At 41.1% G+C, this 23,130-nt stretch overlaps 4 protein-coding genes across 4 annotated transcripts; 2 read left to right on the forward strand and 2 right to left on the reverse strand.

Annotated features, from left to right (window-relative positions):
- Positions 1–376: 376 nt before the first annotated feature.
- On the reverse strand, positions 377–6,433 carry atad3 (ATPase family AAA domain containing 3). The gene is made up of 16 exons (XM_053316641.1): positions 6,153–6,433; positions 5,473–5,549; positions 4,688–4,789; positions 4,453–4,512; positions 4,288–4,357; positions 4,021–4,186; positions 3,736–3,805; positions 3,215–3,370; positions 3,044–3,100; positions 2,698–2,823; positions 2,460–2,584; positions 2,275–2,326; positions 2,070–2,140; positions 1,788–1,955; positions 1,223–1,331; positions 377–1,127 (listed from the first exon to the last, which is right to left on the reverse strand). The coding sequence occupies exons 1-16, from the start codon at positions 6,343–6,345 to the stop codon at positions 675–677; spliced, it is 2,055 nt and encodes a 684-aa protein (XP_053172616.1). The 5' UTR covers positions 6,346–6,433; the 3' UTR covers positions 377–674.
- A 550-nt stretch (positions 6,434–6,983) lies between these two features.
- On the reverse strand, positions 6,984–9,738 carry mrpl20 (mitochondrial ribosomal protein L20). Its single transcript, XM_053316680.1, has 4 exons — positions 9,547–9,738; positions 9,321–9,431; positions 8,390–8,467; positions 6,984–8,301 (listed from the first exon to the last, which is right to left on the reverse strand). Exons 1-4 carry the CDS (start codon positions 9,631–9,633, stop codon positions 8,128–8,130), a joined length of 450 nt encoding a protein of 149 aa, XP_053172655.1. The 5' UTR covers positions 9,634–9,738; the 3' UTR covers positions 6,984–8,127.
- A 177-nt stretch (positions 9,739–9,915) lies between these two features.
- sdhb (succinate dehydrogenase complex, subunit B, iron sulfur (Ip)) lies at positions 9,916–15,379 on the forward strand. The gene is made up of 8 exons (XM_053316681.1): positions 9,916–10,023; positions 11,166–11,299; positions 11,957–12,042; positions 12,459–12,595; positions 12,738–12,854; positions 12,956–13,057; positions 13,158–13,280; positions 14,361–15,379. Exons 1-8 carry the CDS (start codon positions 9,952–9,954, stop codon positions 14,439–14,441), a joined length of 852 nt encoding a protein of 283 aa, XP_053172656.1. The 5' UTR covers positions 9,916–9,951; the 3' UTR covers positions 14,442–15,379.
- A 936-nt stretch (positions 15,380–16,315) lies between these two features.
- Positions 16,316–23,064, forward strand: mfap2 (microfibril associated protein 2). Its single transcript, XM_053316677.1, has 9 exons — positions 16,316–16,411; positions 18,342–18,403; positions 20,071–20,118; positions 20,532–20,558; positions 20,665–20,754; positions 20,868–20,909; positions 20,995–21,082; positions 22,039–22,112; positions 22,219–23,064. The coding sequence occupies exons 2-9, from the start codon at positions 18,373–18,375 to the stop codon at positions 22,320–22,322; spliced, it is 504 nt and encodes a 167-aa protein (XP_053172652.1). The 5' UTR covers positions 16,316–16,411; positions 18,342–18,372; the 3' UTR covers positions 22,323–23,064.
- The last annotated feature ends 66 nt before the right edge of the window (positions 23,065–23,130 follow it).

Raw genomic sequence — 23,130 nt, forward strand, 5'->3', positions numbered from 1 at the left:
GCCATTACTGTGAAATATTAAAATCCCAGGTGGATTCTTATAGGATGGGATCGCTGCCTCATCCAATTTTAACCCCTCGCCTCTGCTAGCACCTCCATTCTTATATATTGTGCTGCTCTATCATGTGTTTTCAAAGCCATATATAAAACTTGACAATGTCATTGCAAGGTCTGATGTCTCTAAATACTACGTCAGCATTTTATGAGGGTTTCACAAGGTTAAACATCAGATGTCACACCACTGACTGTTGATTTTTAAATGTAGCAAAAAGAAACATTAACTCCTTTGTGTCTTGATCATTGAAGTGTTAAATCTCAAAAGGTATTGTCATATAGCAACTGTACCCCAAAACCATTGTAAGAAACAGAGCTTGTACTGTTTATAAAAACACAGATCATTTTAATCATTTGAGACGTTCAACTGTGCACAACATTTATATACTGACATTACAGACACACTGTCAGGTACACTTTTACAATGTTTACATTATATATTAGAATGAAAGAGTCTCAGGCGTCTTTCGTATTTTGTTAATTGATTTTCTTCCAACCCACTGAACTCATCTTTTGTCATGAAGACAGTCCAGCAGACGTTTAGACAAACTGACAGACTAGTTAAAGAGGCAGGACACTTATGTTTCTAGTGCAGGCAGCCCCGGTGAACACATCTACACATCAAACTGGAGTTCCATCCTTTGAAGGAGGTCCAGTCTTGTCTTCCTTTTCCACCTTGACCTCACTGTCAGAGGGGGAAGCTTCTGCTTTGACAGCATCTTCACAGTCCCGTCCAGCTGGGATGCTGCTTTTGCCCTCGGCGGATTGGTCGATGTCTGAGAGAGGTGGTGTCATCTCTTGAGGTATACTGTCACCTTCTTGCTTTGTATTAATCTCAAGGACTGGAGCGATCACCTCCTGAGCCTGAGGTGCCTCGCTGAGGGGCAGATTGAAGCCCATTTTTCCTTCATTTCCTGTCGCTCCAATTGGTGGAGGTGTAAGGGTCTTGGTCTGAGCCTCCTCGTCTCCGTGCAGCCAGTCCATCTTCTGAACGTGCTGCTTGACAGCGTCGTCAACCCGGGCATCAATCATAGCCTCCGTCAGGACGCCATCTTCAGAGGAATATGCTGCTGCCTGTGAACACATGAAGCAACACTCAAGTTCTACACGTTCTTTTTAAGTTTAGGGTTATTTAAGTAACATTTCTGACTGTAGGGATTGGAACGTACCTGCCAGGCCACACCCAGTTTAGAGATCTCTCTTCCGGACATGCCGCCTGTCCTCTTTGCTATCTCAGAGCACTTTTTACCGTAGTCAAACTGTGCCAGCTTCATCCTCCTGCACAAAACCACACAAGACAGAAACACAAGGATGACATTGTGTGGGAGGGGGGACAGCATGATGAGTTTCCCACTGTTTCTCTAGTCTGGATGTAATTTCTTTCTCACTTTGCTGCAGCTCAGTTCATTGCCTGTTAGTTTGTGTATGGTTCACCCGTCACCCCCCATCCCTCCAGCCTATCAGCCTCCATCACACATCTGAGCTCTTAGTAATTAAAGCCTCACATGGCTGGCCAGGCTCCATGGGCCCAGCAGGCTGTCTCTAGGCCTGATCTTATCTTGGCACAGCCCTTTTAGTCAAGTATCACCTCATCAGATATAATGAGACTCAGAATTAATACATCTACATGCCAGTGTGCAGACATGGTAGACCTTAACTCAATTACTTGTTTTAGTATGCATCCGCAGAGTGCCCATTTTAACAGCTTTGTTGTACAGTAGGGATTATACTCACTGCCTCCCTCCAGTGGCGGGCTCAAGCACGTATCTGTCAAAGTACAACCGCACCAGCCTCTCCCTCTCTTCAGGACCCGGCAGAGCAAAATTCACTATTTCATCTATACGGTCATTTATGGCCCAGTCAAACTGCTCTGGTTGGTTACTGGCTAGCACCAGCATGAACCTGCAGGACAAAATAAACAAATCAAGCTACTTAGAGATGTGCTCAGAAGTAGACACGTTGTGAGTTTGAAGGTTTAGGTCACAGTCCAGGTACCCAATAAAAATGAATTCTTACTTGTTGCTCTGTTCTCCAGTGCGATACAAGAAAGCATTCAAAGTGGCTCTCAGGTCTTCACTTATCTTCTCCTACAAAAAGCAAGAATGAAAATTGCACGTTATGTAAAGTCAAGGAAGATGTCAAAAAGGGTTTAAAAAAAAAAAAAAAAAAAAAAGACAATGTTCAAGGTTTCAAGGAAATAAACACTTTCATGCAGACTTACAGTGGATCTTTTGCGAAGGAATGCATCAGCTTCATCCACAAAGAGCAGCAGTCTGTAACAGAATAAAAACACATGATAACTTTATTATCTGCCGATATAGTATCTGGAGTACACGGTTTATAATTTATATGCAAATGAATCTCATTTAATACAATATTATTGAGGTATGTGTATGTTTAACATACCCACGTCGATTTGTGTTAGCCCAGTCAAAAACTTTGTGCATGGCAGTCACGCCATCCCGGCCCATGGGTGCTACATCACCACCGGTCATGATTGCATAGTCCATCCCAGAATGCATTGCCAGCTTCTACTCAAGAAAAAGAGAAATGCCTCACACTTAAGCAAACTATCACTTTCCATGTATAATACAGTTTAAAATTGGTTTGGTCAGGCCTCAATTTTAAAGTCAGTGAGGTGTACCTTAGCAAAAAGAGTTTTCCCAGTTCCTGGGGGCCCGTACATGAGGATGTTCCTGTACAGTCCATGGTTCTGCCTTGTGTTTCTTGTTGCAATTGCAATATCACGCACTCTCTCCTCCAGTTTAGGCTAAGAGATTTAAAAAAGAATTATTTTCAGGTGGTTACAAAATAGGGCTGAGAGATATGGACAAAATAAGATACCAAAATATTTCTCAATATCGAGATTGCGACAATATTGTTGAAATGACTACTGGTGCTTTCACTTAATTTTACTTACAACAGTTAAAATGCAAATATGTTACTTTCTTCCAATATGTGGTGTAAGAACTTTTCTATATGCTACTTACACTGAGCACAACTCCTTCAAGGGCATCCTGAGGTTTGCTCTTCAGGCGTTTGAATGTCTGCGTAATCATGGAGGGAAACAGAAAGACTGTACAATTTAGGGAATTATATATTTTTAAAAATCCATATTCTTACACAAATGGGAACAAGGATTCAAATTCTATATTAGATACCTTGACAGGATGCTTGATTCCCTCTGCCACAGTGAACCGTGACGTCTCTCGCACCAGTGACGGCTTCCCCAGCCTCGCCTCAATGTAACGTCCCGCCACTCCTGTTGCGTTACGGGCTGAATACACACCCACTGCTAAAAGAGTCAGTCCTGCCACCTGGTGACGTGACAGAAGAGTTACACAATGTTCAAATATCGGTCACTTGATTCTAATCCATTTCAAGTTCTCTCACCCCGACAGTCCAAACATTTTAACTGAAATTCTTCAGTTCGTCAATTGCATGATACTAGAGAATGCAAATATGGGTAATAAAAGGATTATAATAGTGATACTTCTATTCACAGGTAAGTTATTCAGTAGAGAAAACACTGTACTTGCTTCGGATGTTCTGATTTAACTATATTTTTTGTAAGGGTGAAATTTGTGAATACCAGGATGTCTGATATGTTTATCACATCAGCTCCTATTATTGTAAATCAATCATTCAACAAACTGATTATAGATGGAAACAATCGTCTCACCGTGGCTGTGACTTTATCCCAGTCTGACACAAAAGCCCTGAATCCTTCTCCAAACACAGCACCTGCAGTCCTAAAAGCAAATACACATTAAAAGTCAGCAAACCTTGTGTGTGTTATAACATAAAAAACTTGCCATGTATGTATTATTAACTGGTTTGCTTTATCATCATCAGTTTCAACTGGTTAGGTGATTCAGGACACCAAGAACATCACTACACTACATCAGATCATCACAGCAAAATCATGTTGTGGTGTGAAATCACAAAGAAAGTGAGCATGTCTTACTTTATGGACTCCAGAACTGTCTGCCTGTGTTCTGCAGCCTTCAGACGGATTTGCTCGCGGATGATATCAGCGTTCTCTCTCTCCACATGGGCTCGTGCTTTAGACTCTGCCTCAATACGCAGAAGCTCATTCTTGTGCCTCAGCTCCATCTCATGCTCTATCGTAGCTATAAAAAACAGAACATGACAAGTACATAAACCTCCACTCAGCATTTTCAAAAGTTTCCACAAGATCCTGTCATTAGTGTTACTGTGGTGATGTCCCTACCTTTCCTCATGGCCTCTTGTTTCTGTACAGACTCCTCCTGTTTGCGAAGGTTCTCCTCATTCAGTGCTTGCTAATGGAGAAAAAGAGAAAAAAAAACATTTTTGAACTTGGGACTTCATCTTATTTATGAGGATTTTATACTAAATATAGAAATGATAAACTCACCTGTTGCCTGAGTTGGTCCTCATATCGCTGTCTGGCCAGCTTGTCTTGATACTGAGCTCTCTGATGGGGAAAACACAACACAGAATAACTATACAACTCAAACAGGTTCACTGCCACAAACCTCTAATTGTTCTTTGATTCATTTACTAAAAGAAAAGGAAATCTTCTTCAACACATATTGAAGAACTTTTGCTTATTTTGTTATCAGCAGACCGTCCTGTAGTTCTGCTCTCACCGCTTGATGCTGCTTTGTCTCTTCATTCAGAGTTTTTCTCCTCTCCTCACCCTGGACCCGCATCTGGTCGCCTTTGAGCTGCTCCACTGCTGCTTCATACTCCTGTTACAAAGGAAGCAAAAACTATCAAGACTCAAATAATACACCAGTGAACCTTTAAATCCATTTGTATCCCATCATTGGCTCAGTTGTGCCACTTAAGAGTTAAACACACAGGGCTTTGAAGTAGCAGTATTAGAATAGACAATGTGACAGATCTCCAGTTGAGACACTTCTGTCTATACCACAGTCTATGGTCTATACAAGACTTCTATTTATAGCAAACTACAAATCTGTGGGTCTGGATTTTGAACCTACTCATCCATATATATATTTAGACTTCATTTAATCCAAGTGTCAAAACCTCCTCACCTTTGCCATGACAAAAACTCTTCAACTTCAATAATCACAATGTGTGTAACTTTTATCAAAATGCAGAGCAAAGATAAAGCTTCGACACACAGGTTGACTCAGTAAATGACATGTAATCCTTTTCACCTTTTAAACTCCACAATGTACACTCCTTTAACACTGCTGTATAGTTATTCTCTCTCATTCTCCACTGACTGTATCATGATACATTTATAGCACCACTGTAAATCACATTATTTTAAGAACATATTCTATATTTGATGTAAACTGAAACTAGAGAAATGAATTCAATTCTCTGGAAAAAACAAAACATTGATGTCCTGCTGAAAATCAGGCGTGAAGCTGCACTTTAAATATATGAGAGTCTGGTATACCTTAATTTTTGTCTGGTGTTCCATCTGTGTGGTCTGCTCCTGCATGCGAGCCAAATCCAGAGCTTCTTTAGCATGTCCTGGATTTAGAATAGACAACAGCATAGTCCTGAATGTTGTTCACATAGTGGGATTATAAATCCTACTGGTGACTCATTGATCCATAGTGTGATAGATATGTCTCTCAACAGTGATGCTGCTCCATCTCTTCTTTCACCTTTATGATCTTTCCCTTATTAAAACTGAGATTGATTATACTCAATGAATACAAGTCAACATAGAAACACGTGAAGAACTCTGGCATGTAATTGACACAAGTGACATTTGGGTGTTGCAACCCAAACTGCAAGGCCATGCAAGGCCATGACCTTTGAACCCTGTCCGCTGGTTTGAATGAAGGTGAGTACAGCAAAGCCATTTCCATGAGAAAGAATGTCACAAATTATTTTTCTCATGAATATAATCAGTATGAATGAAATGAATGGATGCTCCCTGTGACTCTGGGCCTCATTATCGATGGTGTTGCATCACTGAAACGAGCAGCAGCATGAGCCGGAGAGGAGCAGATGTGAGCTGTATGCTGGTCCATCATGACTGAAGTGTGAAGTAATGCTGTAATAATCTGGACAGACATCCACCCCGCTGACCCACACAAGGCTAACGAGCCCCTCCTGAACACTTACGGGACTTGTCGAGGTCCTTGGCCGCCTGAGCAGCCCGCTCCAGCCCGGTGGGATCAAAGTTGCTCCATTTGTCCTTGGGTTTATCTCCGCCGCCGCCGGAGCCCCCGGCCGGCGGAGGAGGCGGCGGAGGCTGCACCGGGAGGCCGGGAGGCGCTTCGGGCTGCCCCCTGTTCAAGCCGAACAGCCACGACATTTTGTGTGAATAAATAAAATAAGACTTTAGCCGGCTGTGCGGACCGAGAGGTAGCAGCTGCTGCAACTGTCTCTGCACTTCCTCCACACGCGTGTCACGCCGCAATCTTTTGCGCAGGTGCAGCGGAGAGCGCAGGTTTCTCTGAATAACAGCGACGATGATTGGCTGGTGACAAACACGTCTTCTTACTATTGGTTGTCCCAGCAGTGGCATTCAGTAGAGGTCATCGATGGAGTACCGCCCCAAAAGGGTACGGCAGCAGCAGAGGGTCAAAATATATCCGCATCACCAGAAAGGACATGATTTTCTTCAGTTGCATCAGACTGGTCGTCAGGTCATCGACATTGCCCTGATGTGATCTGCTCTCTCTCTAACAAGGAGCAGCTCTGAGTTTGATCTATGCAGGAATACTAGAAAATGGTGGACAAGACATACAATCTGGTCTTCATGTTTCTCAAATAAAATAATCTAGTCCTTGTGTTCTGTAATATTTTGATATTGTGCAGTTTCTGTAGACAGAAACACAGAAGCTAAAAAGACTTATCTAGAGTAAAATACCTCATAAATACATGCTTTACATCACTATCAGCTTTAGCACATACCATTGACTGCAGAGAATAAAGACAGGATGACAAGAGTATATATCAAAATGTTTAATGAACTAAACATTACGAGGACAATCATACCACAACAAATGGTAAAATACATATTTACACAAAACACAAAAGTCATCAGATGAGTTTGAGGTCACCTCTCACAAAAACTCACAATCCTTCAGCATTCAATCATAACTTAACAAAGGTTGCATATGATTTACGGGGGAGGATGGTGGTAATTGATTATCATGTGTCTGTCATGTCACTGGACAACATTGGGAGGGCTGCTGAGGACCATCTGTTGATAGGAAATCTCTAGCACACATGATAGAGATGTTGGATTGAAATCAGTGAATCAAGCAGGTCTGTCTGGGGATACACAATTGCTACGCTGTTTAATGTTAGCTGCTCTCTTGGATTATGATGACGTAGAGCACAAAGTCAGAAATACTCCTGAATCTATCACTGGTCCCCTGGAAAGATGTTTAAACAATACTAGAGAGGTGCCTACTGCCAGCATTGTCAGCAAGAGCCTGAATAGTAGAAAAACTTTTAGTGTCACATTCTCTTTTTATAAATGTGCTGCTTTCTGACAGCAGAGTAACTATAGTAGAGAAACTGGCTGTCCGTCAAGGCCAGGGATCAAGGCACTGCAACAAAAATCTACTGATGGAGTGTCCTTGAGCAAGACTATATACTCATCTACTTCAGGGACATAGCTTGGGTAACTTTGTTTCAGATCTCTAAGAACAAGGGACAGGGGAAATTTATTTTTTACACCAAAGACTAGAGTGGAGCTGACCATACAGGACTTCATTATATATCCATGTTAAATCATTTCTGCATACTGCAGGCAAGAGACAATGGTCAGGCAGTGTGTCACAAAAAAGGTCTACTCTGTGGTCAGCCAGTAATTCTTCTCCCTAAGTTGACACCTTTTTACAAAGCGACCACATTATATATTATCGCCAGACCCTGGTCTCATTTACGCAACAGAGTATCACAAAAATAAAAATAAAAAACCTGACTTAATTCCATTAAACTTTCTTTAAAAAAACCCTGAAAAAACAAAATTTAGAACAAGATGGTCAGTATGTGTCTGGTGTGTTTGTTTCATGAGCTTCTCCACAATCCAAGAGCTTGGCTCGTTAAACCACATAGCAACTGGAAATCTGTAACAAGTCCGTTACTGTAGCAACACAATGCGGGAGAAGACACCGGAAGGCTCTTTGCCATCACCCAACGCTGCACAGAAGCCTTCCTGTTGCCGAGCCCTCGCCAGCTTTGCGAGGGAGAGAAATGATCGAGGTTCTGTGACGGCCAGGTCACTGACAACACGTCGGTTGAGCTGGACGCTGGTCTGTATGGAGAAGAAATGTAGGGTGAACCAACATCATAAAGAGGGCAGAGAGAACTGGTGTAATGCTGAAACATTCAACTCAACTAACCTTTGTGAGGTTGTGCATGAGGGCAGGATACTTCATGCCATGCTCTCGTGACGCTGCAGCAATGCGTGTGATCCAGAGCTGTAGAATTAAAAAGAGTCATAATGTTTATTTATGTTGACTTTTTAGATTATTCAACAACCACATATCGTTAATATCCTCTACATTAAAAAACAATTTGACACTAGAACACTGATTTCATACAAGCATAATTTGTGACGTCACAACTAGTTTGGAGCCAATCAACAATGCAACTGTTTCCTATTTCACTGTGAAGTCCACTCTCAGTGTCTGTGTGCTGGAGGCTTCAAGTTTCCACATCATACTTGAGTCAGCTTCCAAAAAACAATAGTCCTGATGTCACAAATATTGCTTGTAGGCCCACCATTAAAAATCTGATTTTCAATGAGCTCTGAAAAACTTTCCACTTTCAGCAGATATATGTGAAAACAGCCATCTGGTGTCAAACTCTGTACAGCGAAGCTCAAACATCAAACTGAAGGAACAAGAAAAACACATTTTTGAATGGAGGGGATCTTCTCAGAAAGAAATGCACGTTTTTCTCTCCTATCCTTTTAAACATCCTTTGACCTTCAGATGTGCCCCCAAGACACAAGTTAAATGTTTCCCATGTACCTGCTGCTACACATTCTTACTGTCATCTATGTTTGATATTTTAAAAATCCACAGTTCATTGTTGGGTATGAAAACAGGTGTGGTTTCAGTCTGTGTAGTCCTGGAGTGCACAGTCACACCCGATCATCTACAATACAATATTCACTGCTGGATGAGATAAAATATCCTTAAAGCACGTTGTTCCTGCACTGTCACAACTAGTGTCAATTAGCAGTTAGAGGCTAGTTGTCCATCTTGTGCACCGGCCATGTGTTTGGATTTGGGGCCGGTTCACCGGGACTGAATATGAGTGTCTCACCGTCCTCATGTTGCGTTTCTTGAGCCTCCGAGCATTGGTGGCGTAGACGAAAGCCCTCCTGACAGCCCGCACAGCCAGCCGGTAGCAGCGGTTCTTCCTACCTCTGAAGTGCTATTAAAGAAACAGGAAGGACGTTAACTTTGATTATATTAAATTAGGATGACGATGAGGCGTCTTTCTAACCCGAGTAAGCAACCTCTCCTCCAGGATTTAGTCTTGACCTTACCCGTGCATGCTTTAGAAGTTCTTGGACTTTCCAATATCTGTCGGGTCCACGATTTCTGATCCAACAAGACAGCGTCAGGAACACCATTTCTGTCCTCCGGTCAGCTTCACCACAGCCCCCTTTTAAATTTAAAGAAAAAACCGGATTAAATGACCTTAACTCCGCTCCACATGAGTCTCGGTTCTAGCTGTTATGAGACTTCGCACACACGCCGCCGTGAGACTGACAGAGGGTTCGTTTCATTTATAATCCGGGGAATGTGGTGTACGCGTTTCCTTGGCTCCGCTCAACTTTTCTTGTGTAACGGGAGATGCTGGTGAGTAAAACTAGCGCTCCAATCAGCGTAATGACGTAGCCACAGCGAACGCCGGTAGCTCACACAGTGGAGGTCAGAGAAGTACCAAAATGTCGGTCGCTGCTTTCTCGTCCTTGAGCCGTTGTAGTGTTTTGGCTTTCCGGTCGCCCGCTGGACTGGTGGTATGTTAACTTTTATTATAAAAGGAAGAACAATAGTTTGGAACAGCAGTTTTTGCTGCTTACAGTTTTTCACAGCGGGTCTGTTTCTTTGCTCTTAATAACGTTACGTCACTCAGCGCAGGGCTCCGTCTATATCCTGAAGTACAGGTTACATAGTACAGCTATTGGATAACTATCCAGTCTCCTGTCTACTGTCATACTCCTGATTAACTATATCATTTGTTAATTTGTTCATTACTTGTGTATCATTTGGTGTGTGTTTTAGCCTTAAAAGGTAAAGCTATACTTTAAGAATCTGTGTAAACACCAACGTGGCAGGAGATGAGTGAATGACACTTGTAAACATTGTGAAGCTAATTATAACAAAGTAAATAAATACAAGAGTTTAGTGTGAGAAATTCAGTCAAAACAAACAACCAAACATAACTGTAAGTTATAGCTTCACCCTGTGCAACAGTAGAGTCATGTTGAGCAAATTATGTCACTCCAATGTTTCTTGAGATCATGATGAATATTTGAATGTTATGAAAACAAGTAATCTGAGGTTAGCAACAAAAACTGCGTCATGAGCACTGATGTTGCTCCAGACTGATTTAAGAGTTAAATTTATTTGTTGTCAAAAGATTGAAGTGAATAATAGGAAAGTGTCTCTAAAGAGCTGGTGAAAATTGAAGCAAACAGCACATATGCCTCTGTCGTCTATTGGTGTGTCTGTGCTCTTTTACATTCAGATAGATAGTTAGATATCACAAAATGAATGTGTACACTAGATTGTGTCACCCAGTTCTGAAATACAATTAAATTATCGAGATTAAAAACACGTTGAAACTAAAAGCCTTTTTCTGTTGTCTTCCATTAAGAGGAAAAGAGGGTAAGGCAGCAGACATTGTAAATTTCCCCTCAGGGGATCAATTGACTCTCCATTTTATTTTAGTTCCATCAAACAAAACAGATGATGACAGACTTATGATTCTGTCGTCTGGGATTGTCAGGATGATTAAGGACCAAACAAGTAAACAAAGATTTGTATAGTTATTATTTTAATGTGAGGGCATCATTTAACAATAAATCAACTGTACAAGCATCATTTTCTTCCACTATCAAAGTAGTCATGTCATTTTTTCCTCTGTCCCTGCGCTCAGGCGGTCCGGTATGCCCAGACAGCGGCAGCTCCAGCATCACAGCCCAGGATAAAGAAATTTCAGGTGTACAGATGGGATCCAGACACTCCAGGAGACAAACCCCGCATGCAGACCTACGACATCGACCTCAATACGTAGGTGCTATTACCTTTGCAGTGAGGAGGTTGAAGAAGTTCAGCCTGTGTTGTCTTGCATTAGCGACTTAAATACTTCAACAAGGAATCCTGAGATCCAGAAATAAAGGGTGAGGTGGAGGTGAATCTGTTCAATTCTCAGAGGCTGAATGTAAATCTGCAGACACCTTAGAGCCTGTCAGGTTAAGCATTAACTGTCAAATCAAAAGTCTGCTTATCTGTTTGACTGAACACTGCAGACTTTGGACTTTTAATAACACTGCAGTTAGTTCATATCATTAATAATAGCAGCAATGTGGTTCTGGCCATGTTGACTTGCACTGATGGAGACTTGTTGCTGAGAGGATTGAAAGAATTACGCTGTAAACAGAGGACATTATTAATGAACCGAGAACAGCCTTCAGCTGGATTTAACACAGATGGCCCTGACAGTTTGGCACATTGTTCCTTCGTCATCCTTCATCCAGTCCTTTAATCAGCTTGGGAACATTGTCTACTCACTCCTGTGAACGTGACACTGCTTCCAAAATAGTCAAAGCACAATCATGCATGTCAGCCATAACACCGGTCAGGATTTCCTTTGTCCAAGTAAAACACACCAAAGATCTCCCTTTATAACTTTCCTGTCTTGACAGTCTGTAATCCTCCTCTGTACAGATGCGGGCCAATGGTTCTTGATGCCCTGATCAAGATCAAAAATGAGATGGACTCCACTCTGACTTTCCGCCGCTCCTGCAGAGAAGGTCAGTGATATGAAGGGTGGAGTGAGACACCAGTAAATTATTGACCTCTAAATGATAAAACAATCATTAAATGTGGCCAATAATACATATGTGTAATCATTCCATCTTAAAATTATGAAAAAATAATCAGATCTGAAATGGATTTCTAAAATGTAAAACAATTGTATAAGTTATTTTAAGAACATGTGAGTTAATAAACAATAATCAACCACAAAAAGTCTCAAATTAACATTTAACATTAAAGTTGTGCACATAATAATACTGTACAGTCTCCCTCTTTACTTTTTTCTAGTGAAACAGCATTTTCTGGTGGTACACTACAATGATAAACTACTTGTGATAGAAAAATGATGGAAAAGCTGTATTTATGTTCAGACTATTCTGCCTCAGAAATAATATTTAAAGCTTTTTTGCAGGTATTTGTGGATCCTGTGCAATGAACATCAATGGGGGAAACACACTGGCCTGTCTCAACAAGATTGACACCAACATTAGCAAACCAACCAAGATTTACCCCCTCCCACACATGTATGTGGTCAAAGATCTGGTGCCTGTGAGTAAATGTCCTAAATTATGACTCCACCACACCCTGAACATTAGGTAGTTTATCTGAAGGGGATCTGAAGTATTTTATATTTAATTTTACATTTTCCAAGTTTCATGCAGGCCTGCCTCTGATTGCATTGTGTTTGCAGGACATGAGTAACTTCTATGCTCAGTACAAGTCGATTGAACCATACCTGAAGAAGAAGGATGATTCAAAGGAAGGGAAGGAGCAGTACCTGCAGTCTGTGGAGGACCGGCAGAAACTGGTACAGCACTGCTTTGAGTTTGGTTTCATGCTTATAGATGCATTTTCCAGGTGTTCAAAGTCTCATGACACTAAATATCCTGTCTTCCTCCTCGCATGCAGGACGGGCTGTACGAATGTATCCTGTGCGCCTGCTGCAGTACGAGCTGCCCCAGCTACTGGTGGAACGGAGACAAATACCTGGGGCCTGCTGTACTCATGCAGGTATATGTGCATTTGTGTGTATGAGCACATAAATATCAGGGACATTGATAAAAAAGCAGCATGTAAATGAATAATAATTATGCCTATTGTCATTTCTCAGGCATATCGTTGGATGATTGACTCTCGAGATGAGTTCACAGAGGAGCGTCTGTCCAAGCTGCAGGATCCTTTCTCTCTGTACCGCTGCCACACTATCATGAACTGCACCAAAACCTGCCCCAAGGTAACCTGTCACCTCACATCTTCAGCCACACACACACACAGTACACACACACGCACCACAGCTCCAGCGTATCATGATACAGTCTTCACAAGCCCATATGTAGGTTGAAAGAGTTATTGGTTGATGTAATAATTCCTCCTGTAATAACTGGTAATTTTGACAATCATTTGAGCACATTTTTGAGCCAAAATGACAAAAACTAACCGGTTCCAGCTTCCCACATGTGCATACATTCTGGTTTTTATACTCCTCTACGATAACAAAAAGATTATCTGTGGGTTTTGGACTATAGATAAGTCAGTTTAAGAGTAACCACGGGCATTTTGGGATGGATATTTTTCACAATTAAATTTCTGTAATTGTCATGACATTTTATGACCCATAACAATTGAGAAAAGAATCAGGTGATTAATCAGGAATGAATGAAATTGTTAGTTGCAGTCCTGGACAAACACAATGCACTGTTTCTGTGCAAAAATGCTAACCAAATTTCAGCTGACGTTAATGTGTGGCAACAGTCTGAGATAGACCAAAAAAATGTGTCAGGATTTCCCAATAAAGATTCGAAGAAAACATAAGTCGAGGAAACACAGGAAATGGGAATTGTGTAAACCTATCCAAGATCAAGATGTAGTTTCTATTCTGCATAGAGATCACCAATGACTGAATGGAAATGACACAGAGATTCAGTTGATCAAAGACAACAGACCCTCCCTCTGAATAGTCTTAACCGTGACACAGGTTTAAGGAAAGGACAGATCACAAAAAGTAAATCATCAGACATACAGTTAACAAGGATCCACAATTTTTAACTAGATAATAAATCAGAATCAAATCAAAGCAGTAAGATCAGCTGCAGTGTCCCACGCCCTACAAATTTTCAAGAGATGTGTCTGTTAATGAAAGACTTCAATGAAGTCTGGATCAGGCAAGGATTTGGGAGTGAGGAATGATCCAATAAAGTAATTGGGAGTCCTGTTTATCTTTTGCCCTTCAGACACAGACGTCATGATGATGTTTACGTCATACCTCAAAGTGATTCTTACCACTCTCTCCTCATCTGTCTCGTCTTCCTCGCAGGGCCTGAACCCGGGAAAAGCGATAGCTGAGATCAAGAAGATGATGGCCACGTACAAGGAGAAGAAGGCAGCTGCTGTTTAAACCCTCAGTAGTCCTGTACAACTTGTCCCTGTATGATTTTAAATTATATATTGATTTTAAAAATTCTTATTGAGGTCTGATGGCCCAGTACACCTGTCCACTCCACCACCACCACCACACCCTGCAGGACTGAAGTCAACTGTAATGTGTGCAGGTGTGTGTTTGTGTGTGGTTTGAAGATTTGGTGTTACACAAACGCACATGTACAGTATGAATGCAGGAGAGAAAGTGTGTGTCTGAGTCTTACGTGTACCATAACAGAGGCATTTAACTCCAGCTCAACTTGTTGTATGTCTGTGCACTTGAGAGACATGACGCTGCATATTATAGTAAAAGCAAGGTGTTTTTCTTTCATGTTGAAACTTTTTTTTTTAGCTTGTTGCTTTTCAGGTTAGCAGCAAGTTCACAGACACGAAGTGTATAAGTTCCCTCAGATCTTCCAACATACCAACTGCAGTTTTGATGGAAAATAAATAGTTAAAATACCTGTAGCTGTTCTGATGATTATTTTTTTGCTTGTCACAATGTCATTCTGATTATCCACCTTCTCCTTTTCTTATATACAGTCTATGCTTTAAACACACATACATAGCAGTTTTGCAGAGTGTCCCCTAGGTGTCGCTGTTGTGCCGAGCCTGAGCTGCCAATGATCTCTGCAGCCTCTTCACTGTGCCAGTAGATTTGCATGAAGAAAAACGCAGATATGTGTATCAGTATTTCTTAGAGACATTTTTCATCATATGTTTTTTGCTTGTTTTATGGTGTTCACATGAAAAAGCATTAAATCGTCCTGCATCTGTCCGTACCTGTGTGTTAACTGAAACTTCAAGAACTGCTCATCAGAGGATCATATGGACACAATAAAGGCAAATAAATAAATATTCTGTTGAAACCTAACACAAACGTTCTGAAAATAAAACTTTGAATTTATTAGATAATTAGTGAGCTTGAAGATGTGTTAATTCGTTTTTTAATGACTGAATTTAAGTGTAGCAGCATTTGTCTGCAGTTACTGGTAAACAGCATGTGATACATTTCCAATATGGACATTTAAAGGTATCCTTGTAATCTGATTCCAATAATCATGTTAATAATGTTGAACTAACTCGTCCAGGTTAGACATGATCTGGTGTGTATGCCTTTGTGCTCTGTGACCAGTCAGATTTCATAAAGTTATTTACACTATTTTTCAAATCAATCAAATGAATATCCATATATTTAAAAAATGACTTAAGGTTCAGGTAGAGAGGAAATAAACAGTAAGGCTCCTGCAAGAGACCACTCCCATCAGGATAGAAATGTTTTATCACAGAACAAACGCCATCACTCACAACACTGATTTGCAGTGACCCTTGTCAGGAAAATGGCCCTTACACTATAAGAGAGCCACCAGATCTCCTGTAGGGGTCAACATTAAGACGTACCAGTTTCTCCTTTAATTTGTCACCCTTCTGTATATTAACACTGTGAGAGTTGTTTGATATAAAAAAGAGGTTAAAATCTCTCGGAAGTGCGCTGTAGAGCTTTAAACCCATGTTATTCTAACTACAGGCCTAATTAAGCAAACCTCATCATAAGACTGTACAATGGTAAACTGACCTTTGACACTTTAAGCTGTTGCCATGGACACAAACTTCATTTTAATTGCATCTTAGCAAAAACTTTTTTTTACAGCTCCTACATGATGACACATTACACTTAGTCTAATAGTCGGCACCACAACTGGTAAAACAGGTGTTGATGAGCAGCCAGTGAATAGCCGATCAACTCATCGATACATTTATCATTGACACCTCTGGCCTCAGAATCTGACGGGTCGTATACGGGCTCGGTGCGGGGAGTGAGGGGGGGCTGGAGGCAGGACGGGGAGGAGACTACAGATGCGGGGTGGTACAATGCTGCGAGGTCCTCCTGCACTCATAGGACGCATGAAAGCTGAGGATAGTCGGAGCAAACTGAATCAAAGTGAGGTAAGAAGCTTTTTTAAGGTTACCTTTTATCTGCTTGGATAAGTTGCAGCTATTGTTTTTTTTTGTGTGTGTGTTTTCATGTGATGCATGTGTCAGCTGAGAAAGTTAAGAAGACATTAACTGTATTTGTGAAGATTAATGCAGGAAGAAAAGAAAAAAAAGAAATGAGGAGATGTGAAGGTGATTCTGCACAGACTGCATGCAGCCAACTTCCTGTGTCAAGGACATGAAAGCACCCAAAGCATTTATCTTAATGTAGGCTAGACTGAATCATTGGGTATAATTTGTCTGTATGTTAATGGTTGTTGGGTGCTGACATGTGGTCCTGTGTTTTCACTGGAGAGAAGAAGGAGGAGGAGGGACTTTCACAGCACAGCCTGCAGCAATGGCACTTCAATGGAGAAAGGGTGCCAAGAGGGAAAACCAAACCCAAGAAAAAGTTGCTTTCAGAGAAAAAGGGTCAATGAGGGCAAATGAAAAGAAAAGTAAAAAAAAAATAAAAAATTTATTTGTCAGGGTTGCAAATAAAACAAAAGACACAAAAGTAGATGACAGCAATGCATCCCCTGCTGCTGTCCTCAGAAACTCTTACTAATGTGTGTGTGTGTGTGTGTGTGTGTGTGTGTGTGTGTGTGTGTAGGTGGGGGGAGAGGGGGTCTCTGGGAGGGGAAGGACTCAATGGGGAGAGGGGGGCTAATCGCTCCCAGATGTGTGCTGTGAAAACATATGGTTTCCGATAGCCACTGTGATGCACACAAAGAATTTGTGAGCTGTGTGTGTGTGTGTTATGTTGGTAACACACACAAATACACACACACACACATACACACACACACACACACACACACACACACACACACACACACACAGATTTATTGATACACATGCAGATCATTGTGTAGACAGTGTCTTGATCTCAAGTTTTTTTGTCCAATGTGGCCTCATAAATATCTTCATTCAAACACACAGACGAAGCTGAAGCTCCAAACTCCACTTTTTTATGATGTTTAAAAATGTCTAAGCACAAATAAACTGCTTCATGTTGTGTGAATGAAGTCGTCTACAGTACAGAGCTGCAGCAGAGGAGGAGGAGGAGGAGGAGGAGGAGGAGGAGGAGGAGGAGTGTTCATACTTTCCACAAAGTGGAAAAGTAGTTTAGTGAGTGTCAGAGGAAGTGAAAGTAATGGATTTTACTGTAAGTAACACTTTTACAGTGCGACTTCCTGGATTTCGTGGACGATTTAAGCAAAACAATAGTCATCTGGTTTACTAGTCAGTGATGCTATCAGTGTTCATGTTTTTATGTCCACATGTCATTTTCACTCAACCTGAGCGGCTCTTTGCTTGGTGGAGTGAAGAAGAAAGAAAAGGAGGGGGGTGGAGGGTTCGAGGAAATGACCAGTGAGGGCGACAGAAGGGAAATGAAGGATGTGGAGAGAAAGGAGGGAGGGAGGGATGAAGAAAACTCAGAGAGAGGGGTGGGGTTGAGGGGTCCTCTGTTTCTTTTCCTGGAATGCAGCCTCGGGACTGTCTGCTGCAGCGAGGAAAAGTAGGAAAACAGAGAGATTGTTCTTAGGAAGACAGACGTGCCACATTCTTGCTGTCAGAGTCGCCCCCCCCCCCTCCCCACACACACACACACACACACACACACACCACCCCCTACCCCTCTTCTTTTTTCTTGCTGTGGCTGTTTGGGGCCAGTTGGAGGGGGGAGGAGGATGAGGGGTGAAGGAGGGCAATGAAAGAGAGTGAGAGAGAGAGAGACAGAGAAGGGAGGAGAGCAGTGGGGGGCTGGAGAGGGCAGGGGGAAAAGAGAGAAGCGAGAAGGAGGAGAGGAGACCAAAGGAATATCCAGCACTGAGCTCTTTATTCCTCTCATGTTGCTCTGTGTTTGTTTGTTCATACTCTTCTCATCTTCCCCCCACAGAGTCAAAGTCAGTCTACCTCCCAGAGTGACCATGAGAGTCCTCCTACTCATCTGCATGCCAGGTAACTGCACCACATTCCTGCAGAGGTGAAACAGTCTTTAAAATTGTAGTGAAGTCACATATTTCTCAAGTACTGGTGTCAAAATTTTAGAAAGGCACAAAAGTTAGCTGCTGTGTTGTCCAGACCGTGTGTGTTTAACCTCTCCAGTTCACAAAGACCCTCTTGTTAATTTAATGCTGCAACTAACAATTATTTTCATTACAATTTTTTTGAGAATTGAATTAATGAATATAATAATACATCAAATACATCAAAGACATGTATGTTAGGGTTAATACTGCTGGCAGTGCCCCTGACCACTACCACTGGTAATAAGAGCTGGAGCTGGTCCTGGATGCTGCGCCGCGACCGCCCACTGCCCACTGCTCCCAGTGTGTAGAATGGGTTAAATGCATCGGACAAAGCTCATTTCAGTGCATGTGACTGCTGAGAAATGACAATAAAGAAATCTTCATCTATTTTCATTGGATTTGTTCTCAGAAAAAAAGGACAACCAGCATGGTTTCCAACATTCTCAAATCCTTAAGTGTCGTGTTTTGTCTGACCAAAAGTCTAAAACCCAAAGATGTTTAATTTAATTTAATTTAATCCTCACATTTGGTAAACTGGAAGCAACATTCTTGGTACTTTTTGGTCTTAAAAAATGACTTTAATGATTCTTTGATCATCAAATTAGTTGCAAATTCATTAGTCAGCACTAATTAAAATCAAATTAAAGCAGAAAATCTTTCTTTTTTTCCCTTAAAGCCAGTAATTGGTCTGATAGGACCAGTAACTTATGATTGCTAATGTGTAGTTGTGTAGTAGTGGATGTTTCTGTACATGTGCTGCTGTTCCACTATATTTGAACATTATGACTTGTGGCCAGCATCATTTACACAGTCCCTCAAACAACAGCAGAATGTACAGGATGTTATCCGTGTGTTTCACTTGTAGCTTTCACAGAGAGCAGATGTTTTATATATTTACTTATTGTTTAATGTTTATCTGTATGAGGGCAAGTATATAGTATAGCATAAACTACATCACATACCACAGCATTTAAAGCCTTAGCTAGTTTGCAATGTCCGACCCTAGATGTGCCTTCAACATCAACATCCAACAAGAAAATATATACAAAACAGAACAAAACACAAACAAACACAATAAACGTAAAATCGTAAAATGACATTTCATAAAAACTATCTTGAAACGATGACAATAATGTTGTTTTGTATAGTCAATATCTATTTATTAGTCACATGATTGATTGTTTGTTTGACTGTTTATATGGAAACCAGAAACAAGCTCAGACGTCATCCTGATTAAGACAGAAAAGCAGAAATCATTTGGTGAACAGAGCGCAGCGTACTGGTGGAGAGCTGTGTGGTGTGCTTTAAATTTTATGGACTTGCACTGAAGCTTGCACTGAACCTTGCTTAGTGTGCACGCTCAGAGATGGAGATTGTGATTGTTTCCATAACAAAAAGGAGTGGCATACAATGTTCAATACTTAGAAAGTTAGAAATGAACAAAAAAAAATAAAGAACAGATAATTACAGATGTTATAAAGTTGATGATAAAGCTGTTTAGTTACAGTATTCAGAATGATTGTAAATACTTTCCGCCCTGCATTTCACTCATCAGCTCATCTTTGTGATGACTTTGTTTCTCTGAAATATCAACAGTTCTGCTGCTCGCTCAGGGCCAGTACCATGAACCGTATCCTTTTTTGGGTGAGTTCATTAAGAGAATATTGGCTCGGATTGTTCCAGCTCAGCATCGGTTTATATCCGAGCTCTCCACATCTGTTCCTGATTTCTCCTGTCCTCTGATGTGTCACCTAGCCTCTGGGAGTTCTCTCTCCTCCTCCGATTTCTATTTACCACCCGGATAGTTACTGTTTTCACAGTGTAAATAGCACATTGACCATTCTGCATGTTATTATTTGTAAACATCTTACGTATGACGTCATGCGTTAACAGCCTCGCAAGCTGCTCTGATCTTCAGTTTTTGGCATGCAGGTGGTTTGTTTTAAATGGTGCGGTGCTTTATATGTGTGTGGAGGAGGTTACAGACTGTAATTAGTTTCACAATGTTGATCTCATAAAACCTTTGTTCCTTCTCGACATGTTTTATGACCTCACAGAGGACTATGGGCCGGATTATTTTCCAGGTAAAGCATGTTCATAGAAAAGTTCCTCCATGTTCTTGAAGTTATACGTTCACATTTGAAAATTAAAAATGTGTTTGACAAAAGGGATTTCTCTTTTTCTGCTCAGAGAGTACAGATCCTGTGAATGCTGAATCTCATCCTGGAACCTACCAACAGCAGGTCCGACTGGAGCCGGTGGTCCGTCCAGAAAAATCAGGTATATCTGCTAGACCCCCCCCCCCATCCTCACAATGACTGTTATGGCATTCAAAAGATGTTTATATTGTGTCTAGAACTGACTTTTAAATCTGTCTTTCATGTGGATATCAGAGTCAGAGCTGGAGACAGAACCCACAGAGCCTGGCCCTCTCGGTAAGAAAGCTGGAGAAAAAGAGGACCTATAATCAGTTCTTTACTATGAGCACAGAAATGATCTTCCTTTGTGTTTCATTTGCAGATTGCAGGGAGGAGCAATATCCCTGCACCAGACTCTACTCTGTTCACAGGCCATGCAAGCAGTGCCTGAACAGCCTCTGCTTCTACAGGTACACAGCTCCTGAAAACACTCAAATGAGCCGTTCACTCCTAATCTCCTGATCTCTTTTCTCTTTCGTCAGTCAAAACCTGAACCTGAAATTTGTACCACCATTTCAGCCTCCTGCAAAAAACTAATGAAGCTTTTTTTTACAGCAAAAAAAAAGACAATTTGTCCATCAAATCTCTTAACAGCAACCAGAGAGCCAACAAGTCCACTAATTAACATGTTTGTTGATATATATTCGTTTCTTATGACTCAAATTGAGGTAAATCTCTATGTAAATTTGATACTTTTGAAACCATAGTGCATTTATATGTCTAAAAACACTGACAACAGGATGTAGATTTTATGTGTCTTCATGTTAAGAGGCAACAAGGATGTCCAGAGGATAAATCCCTGTTCCGTCATCTTGTGAACTTAAGGAGTGAGAACAAGAATTTCTTATTGTCAGTTTACGCTATTAAAATACAAAAATCAGTATTGTGTGTTGGTATACAGTGGCTGTGGCACTCAGGCCCTTTCATTCCTACTGGGGACGTAGGTCACAAATATTTATTTCTTAAAAAGAATTTGTGATTAAAACAGCTACTCAAATAAAAAGTGCATTTGTTGGGGACTATTTTCAGACGTGGATCAATACACATTTGGTGCTCTTTTGAGTATTTATAGAAGCAGGAAGGTGCTACTGTGCCAATACAGTGCTCATGTTCACGGTTATGAAGTGAAGGTCATGGCTCATTTAAGTTTTTTTAATAGAGCTCTGTAGCACAGAGGAATAAACTATGTCAGGTAATATTTATTAGTGGGATACATTCTTGCTGGTGTTGTTTTTTGTGAAATTTGCTGTCAATCAAATAGATACAGAATATCACCAGACTGACTGTATTTTGAGGTGAACTACTCCTTTATAATCACTGACACTTGTTTGAGCTTCACTTGACCACCTTGTATGTTTTCATTCAGTTTGCGACGGGTGTACGTCATCAACAAGGAGGTGTGTGTGAGGACTGTGTGTGCACATGAAGAACTGCTCAGAGGTGGGTCCAGTGTGATTATGTGTGTGTGTATATGTGTATTTGCATATGTAGACTTGTTATTTCAACTCTGACTCCTCTGTGTGTGTGTGTGTGTGTGTGTGTTTAGCGGACCTGTGCCGTGATCAGTTCTCTCGCTGTGGCGTTGCAGCACTGAGCGGTCAGTGTTCATCAATAGGAGGAAGCTGCGGAAAGAGCTGTGGTGGCTGCTGATTGAGTACTGAGATCAGGGACACTACCTGCCCAAATACTGCCGCTTTTCTACCACTTGTCCACATCCCAAACTCATCTTACTCTGTTCTCTTTCTCCCTCTCCGTTTCTCCTCACTTTTTGCTTTGACTCCTCCTGTATGAGTCATTACAACTGTGTGGAAAGCACTTCTACATTTGAAATGTGTTCCACTTCTGTTTGTGTTTCACATGTATGTCTGCCCTGTAGATCCTGTGTGTATGGATAAATATACTCCAAAGAACATTGATGATTGTATAAATCACTGGTGCTATAAAATCATCACACTGGTGCTATAAAAAGTTAACTTTTATAGATGCACATAACTGCGGAAACATCTTTTCTGTTTTTTTGGGGGGTTTTTGGCATATTGTACCATATTAATCTCATGCTTTGTATTTGTTATGTTACTGTACTTGTGTTGAAAAGCAGTCATTGTCATGATGATCAACTCATCAATGGTGGCCACTGTGCACTGACATCAGATAAACTAATTAATACCCGGTCTCATCGCTGAAGATCATGAGACGTGTGAACAAGCAGGTGGTGAGTGACCTCAGTTTTTGTACTACTGCCACCTGGATCTGTGCTTAGCAACCAAGCAGCAAGCTTTTATAAATATATCCCAGTGGCAACAAGTGCTTTGAGAACAGCCTCGGTACTACTGCTTTGTAAAACTGTCACTATAAAAGACTGAGAAAAAAAAATAAACTTTTTTTTTTTTTTTTTTTTTTACTACAGCTGTTTGGTGTGTGATTGAGTCAAACATGATTCATTGCTGTAACGTAATCT

The sequence above is a fragment of the Scomber japonicus genome, chromosome 3 (assembly GCF_027409825.1).
Source record: "Scomber japonicus isolate fScoJap1 chromosome 3, fScoJap1.pri, whole genome shotgun sequence".
Taxonomy (NCBI): domain Eukaryota; kingdom Metazoa; phylum Chordata; class Actinopteri; order Scombriformes; family Scombridae; genus Scomber; species Scomber japonicus.

Bases quoted from the DNA above. Each gene is read 5' to 3' on its own strand.
- atad3 (XM_053316641.1), bottom strand. From the start codon at position 6,345: ATGTCGTGGCTGTTCGGCTTGAACAGGGGGCAGCCCGAAGCGCCTCCC. The intron at 3,806-4,020 runs GTAAGACATGCT...ATTTGCTTTTAG, and splicing joins ACAGTTCTGGAGTCCATAAA to GACTGCAGGTGCTGTGTTTG. The intron at 2,824-3,043 runs GTAAGTAGCATA...TAAATCTCTTAG, and splicing joins TTGAAGGAGTTGTGCTCAGT to CCTAAACTGGAGGAGAGAGT.
- mrpl20 (XM_053316680.1), bottom strand. From the start codon at position 9,633: ATGGTGTTCCTGACGCTGTCTTGTTGGATCAGAAATCGTGGACCCGAC. The intron at 8,468-9,320 runs GTGAGACACTCA...TTAATTCTACAG, and splicing joins AGAAACGCAACATGAGGACG to CTCTGGATCACACGCATTGC. The intron at 8,302-8,389 runs GTTAGTTGAGTT...TTCTCCATACAG, and splicing joins TCATGCACAACCTCACAAAG to ACCAGCGTCCAGCTCAACCG.
- sdhb (XM_053316681.1), top strand. From the start codon at position 9,952: ATGTCGGTCGCTGCTTTCTCGTCCTTGAGCCGTTGTAGTGTTTTGGCT. The intron at 12,043-12,458 runs GTCAGTGATATG...GCTTTTTTGCAG, and splicing joins CCGCCGCTCCTGCAGAGAAG to GTATTTGTGGATCCTGTGCA. The intron at 13,058-13,157 runs GTATATGTGCAT...GTCATTTCTCAG, and splicing joins GGCCTGCTGTACTCATGCAG to GCATATCGTTGGATGATTGA.
- mfap2 (XM_053316677.1), top strand. From the start codon at position 18,373: ATGAGAGTCCTCCTACTCATCTGCATGCCAG. The intron at 20,910-20,994 runs GTAAGAAAGCTG...TTTCATTTGCAG, and splicing joins CACAGAGCCTGGCCCTCTCG to ATTGCAGGGAGGAGCAATAT. The intron at 21,083-22,038 runs GTACACAGCTCC...GTTTTCATTCAG, and splicing joins AACAGCCTCTGCTTCTACAG to TTTGCGACGGGTGTACGTCA.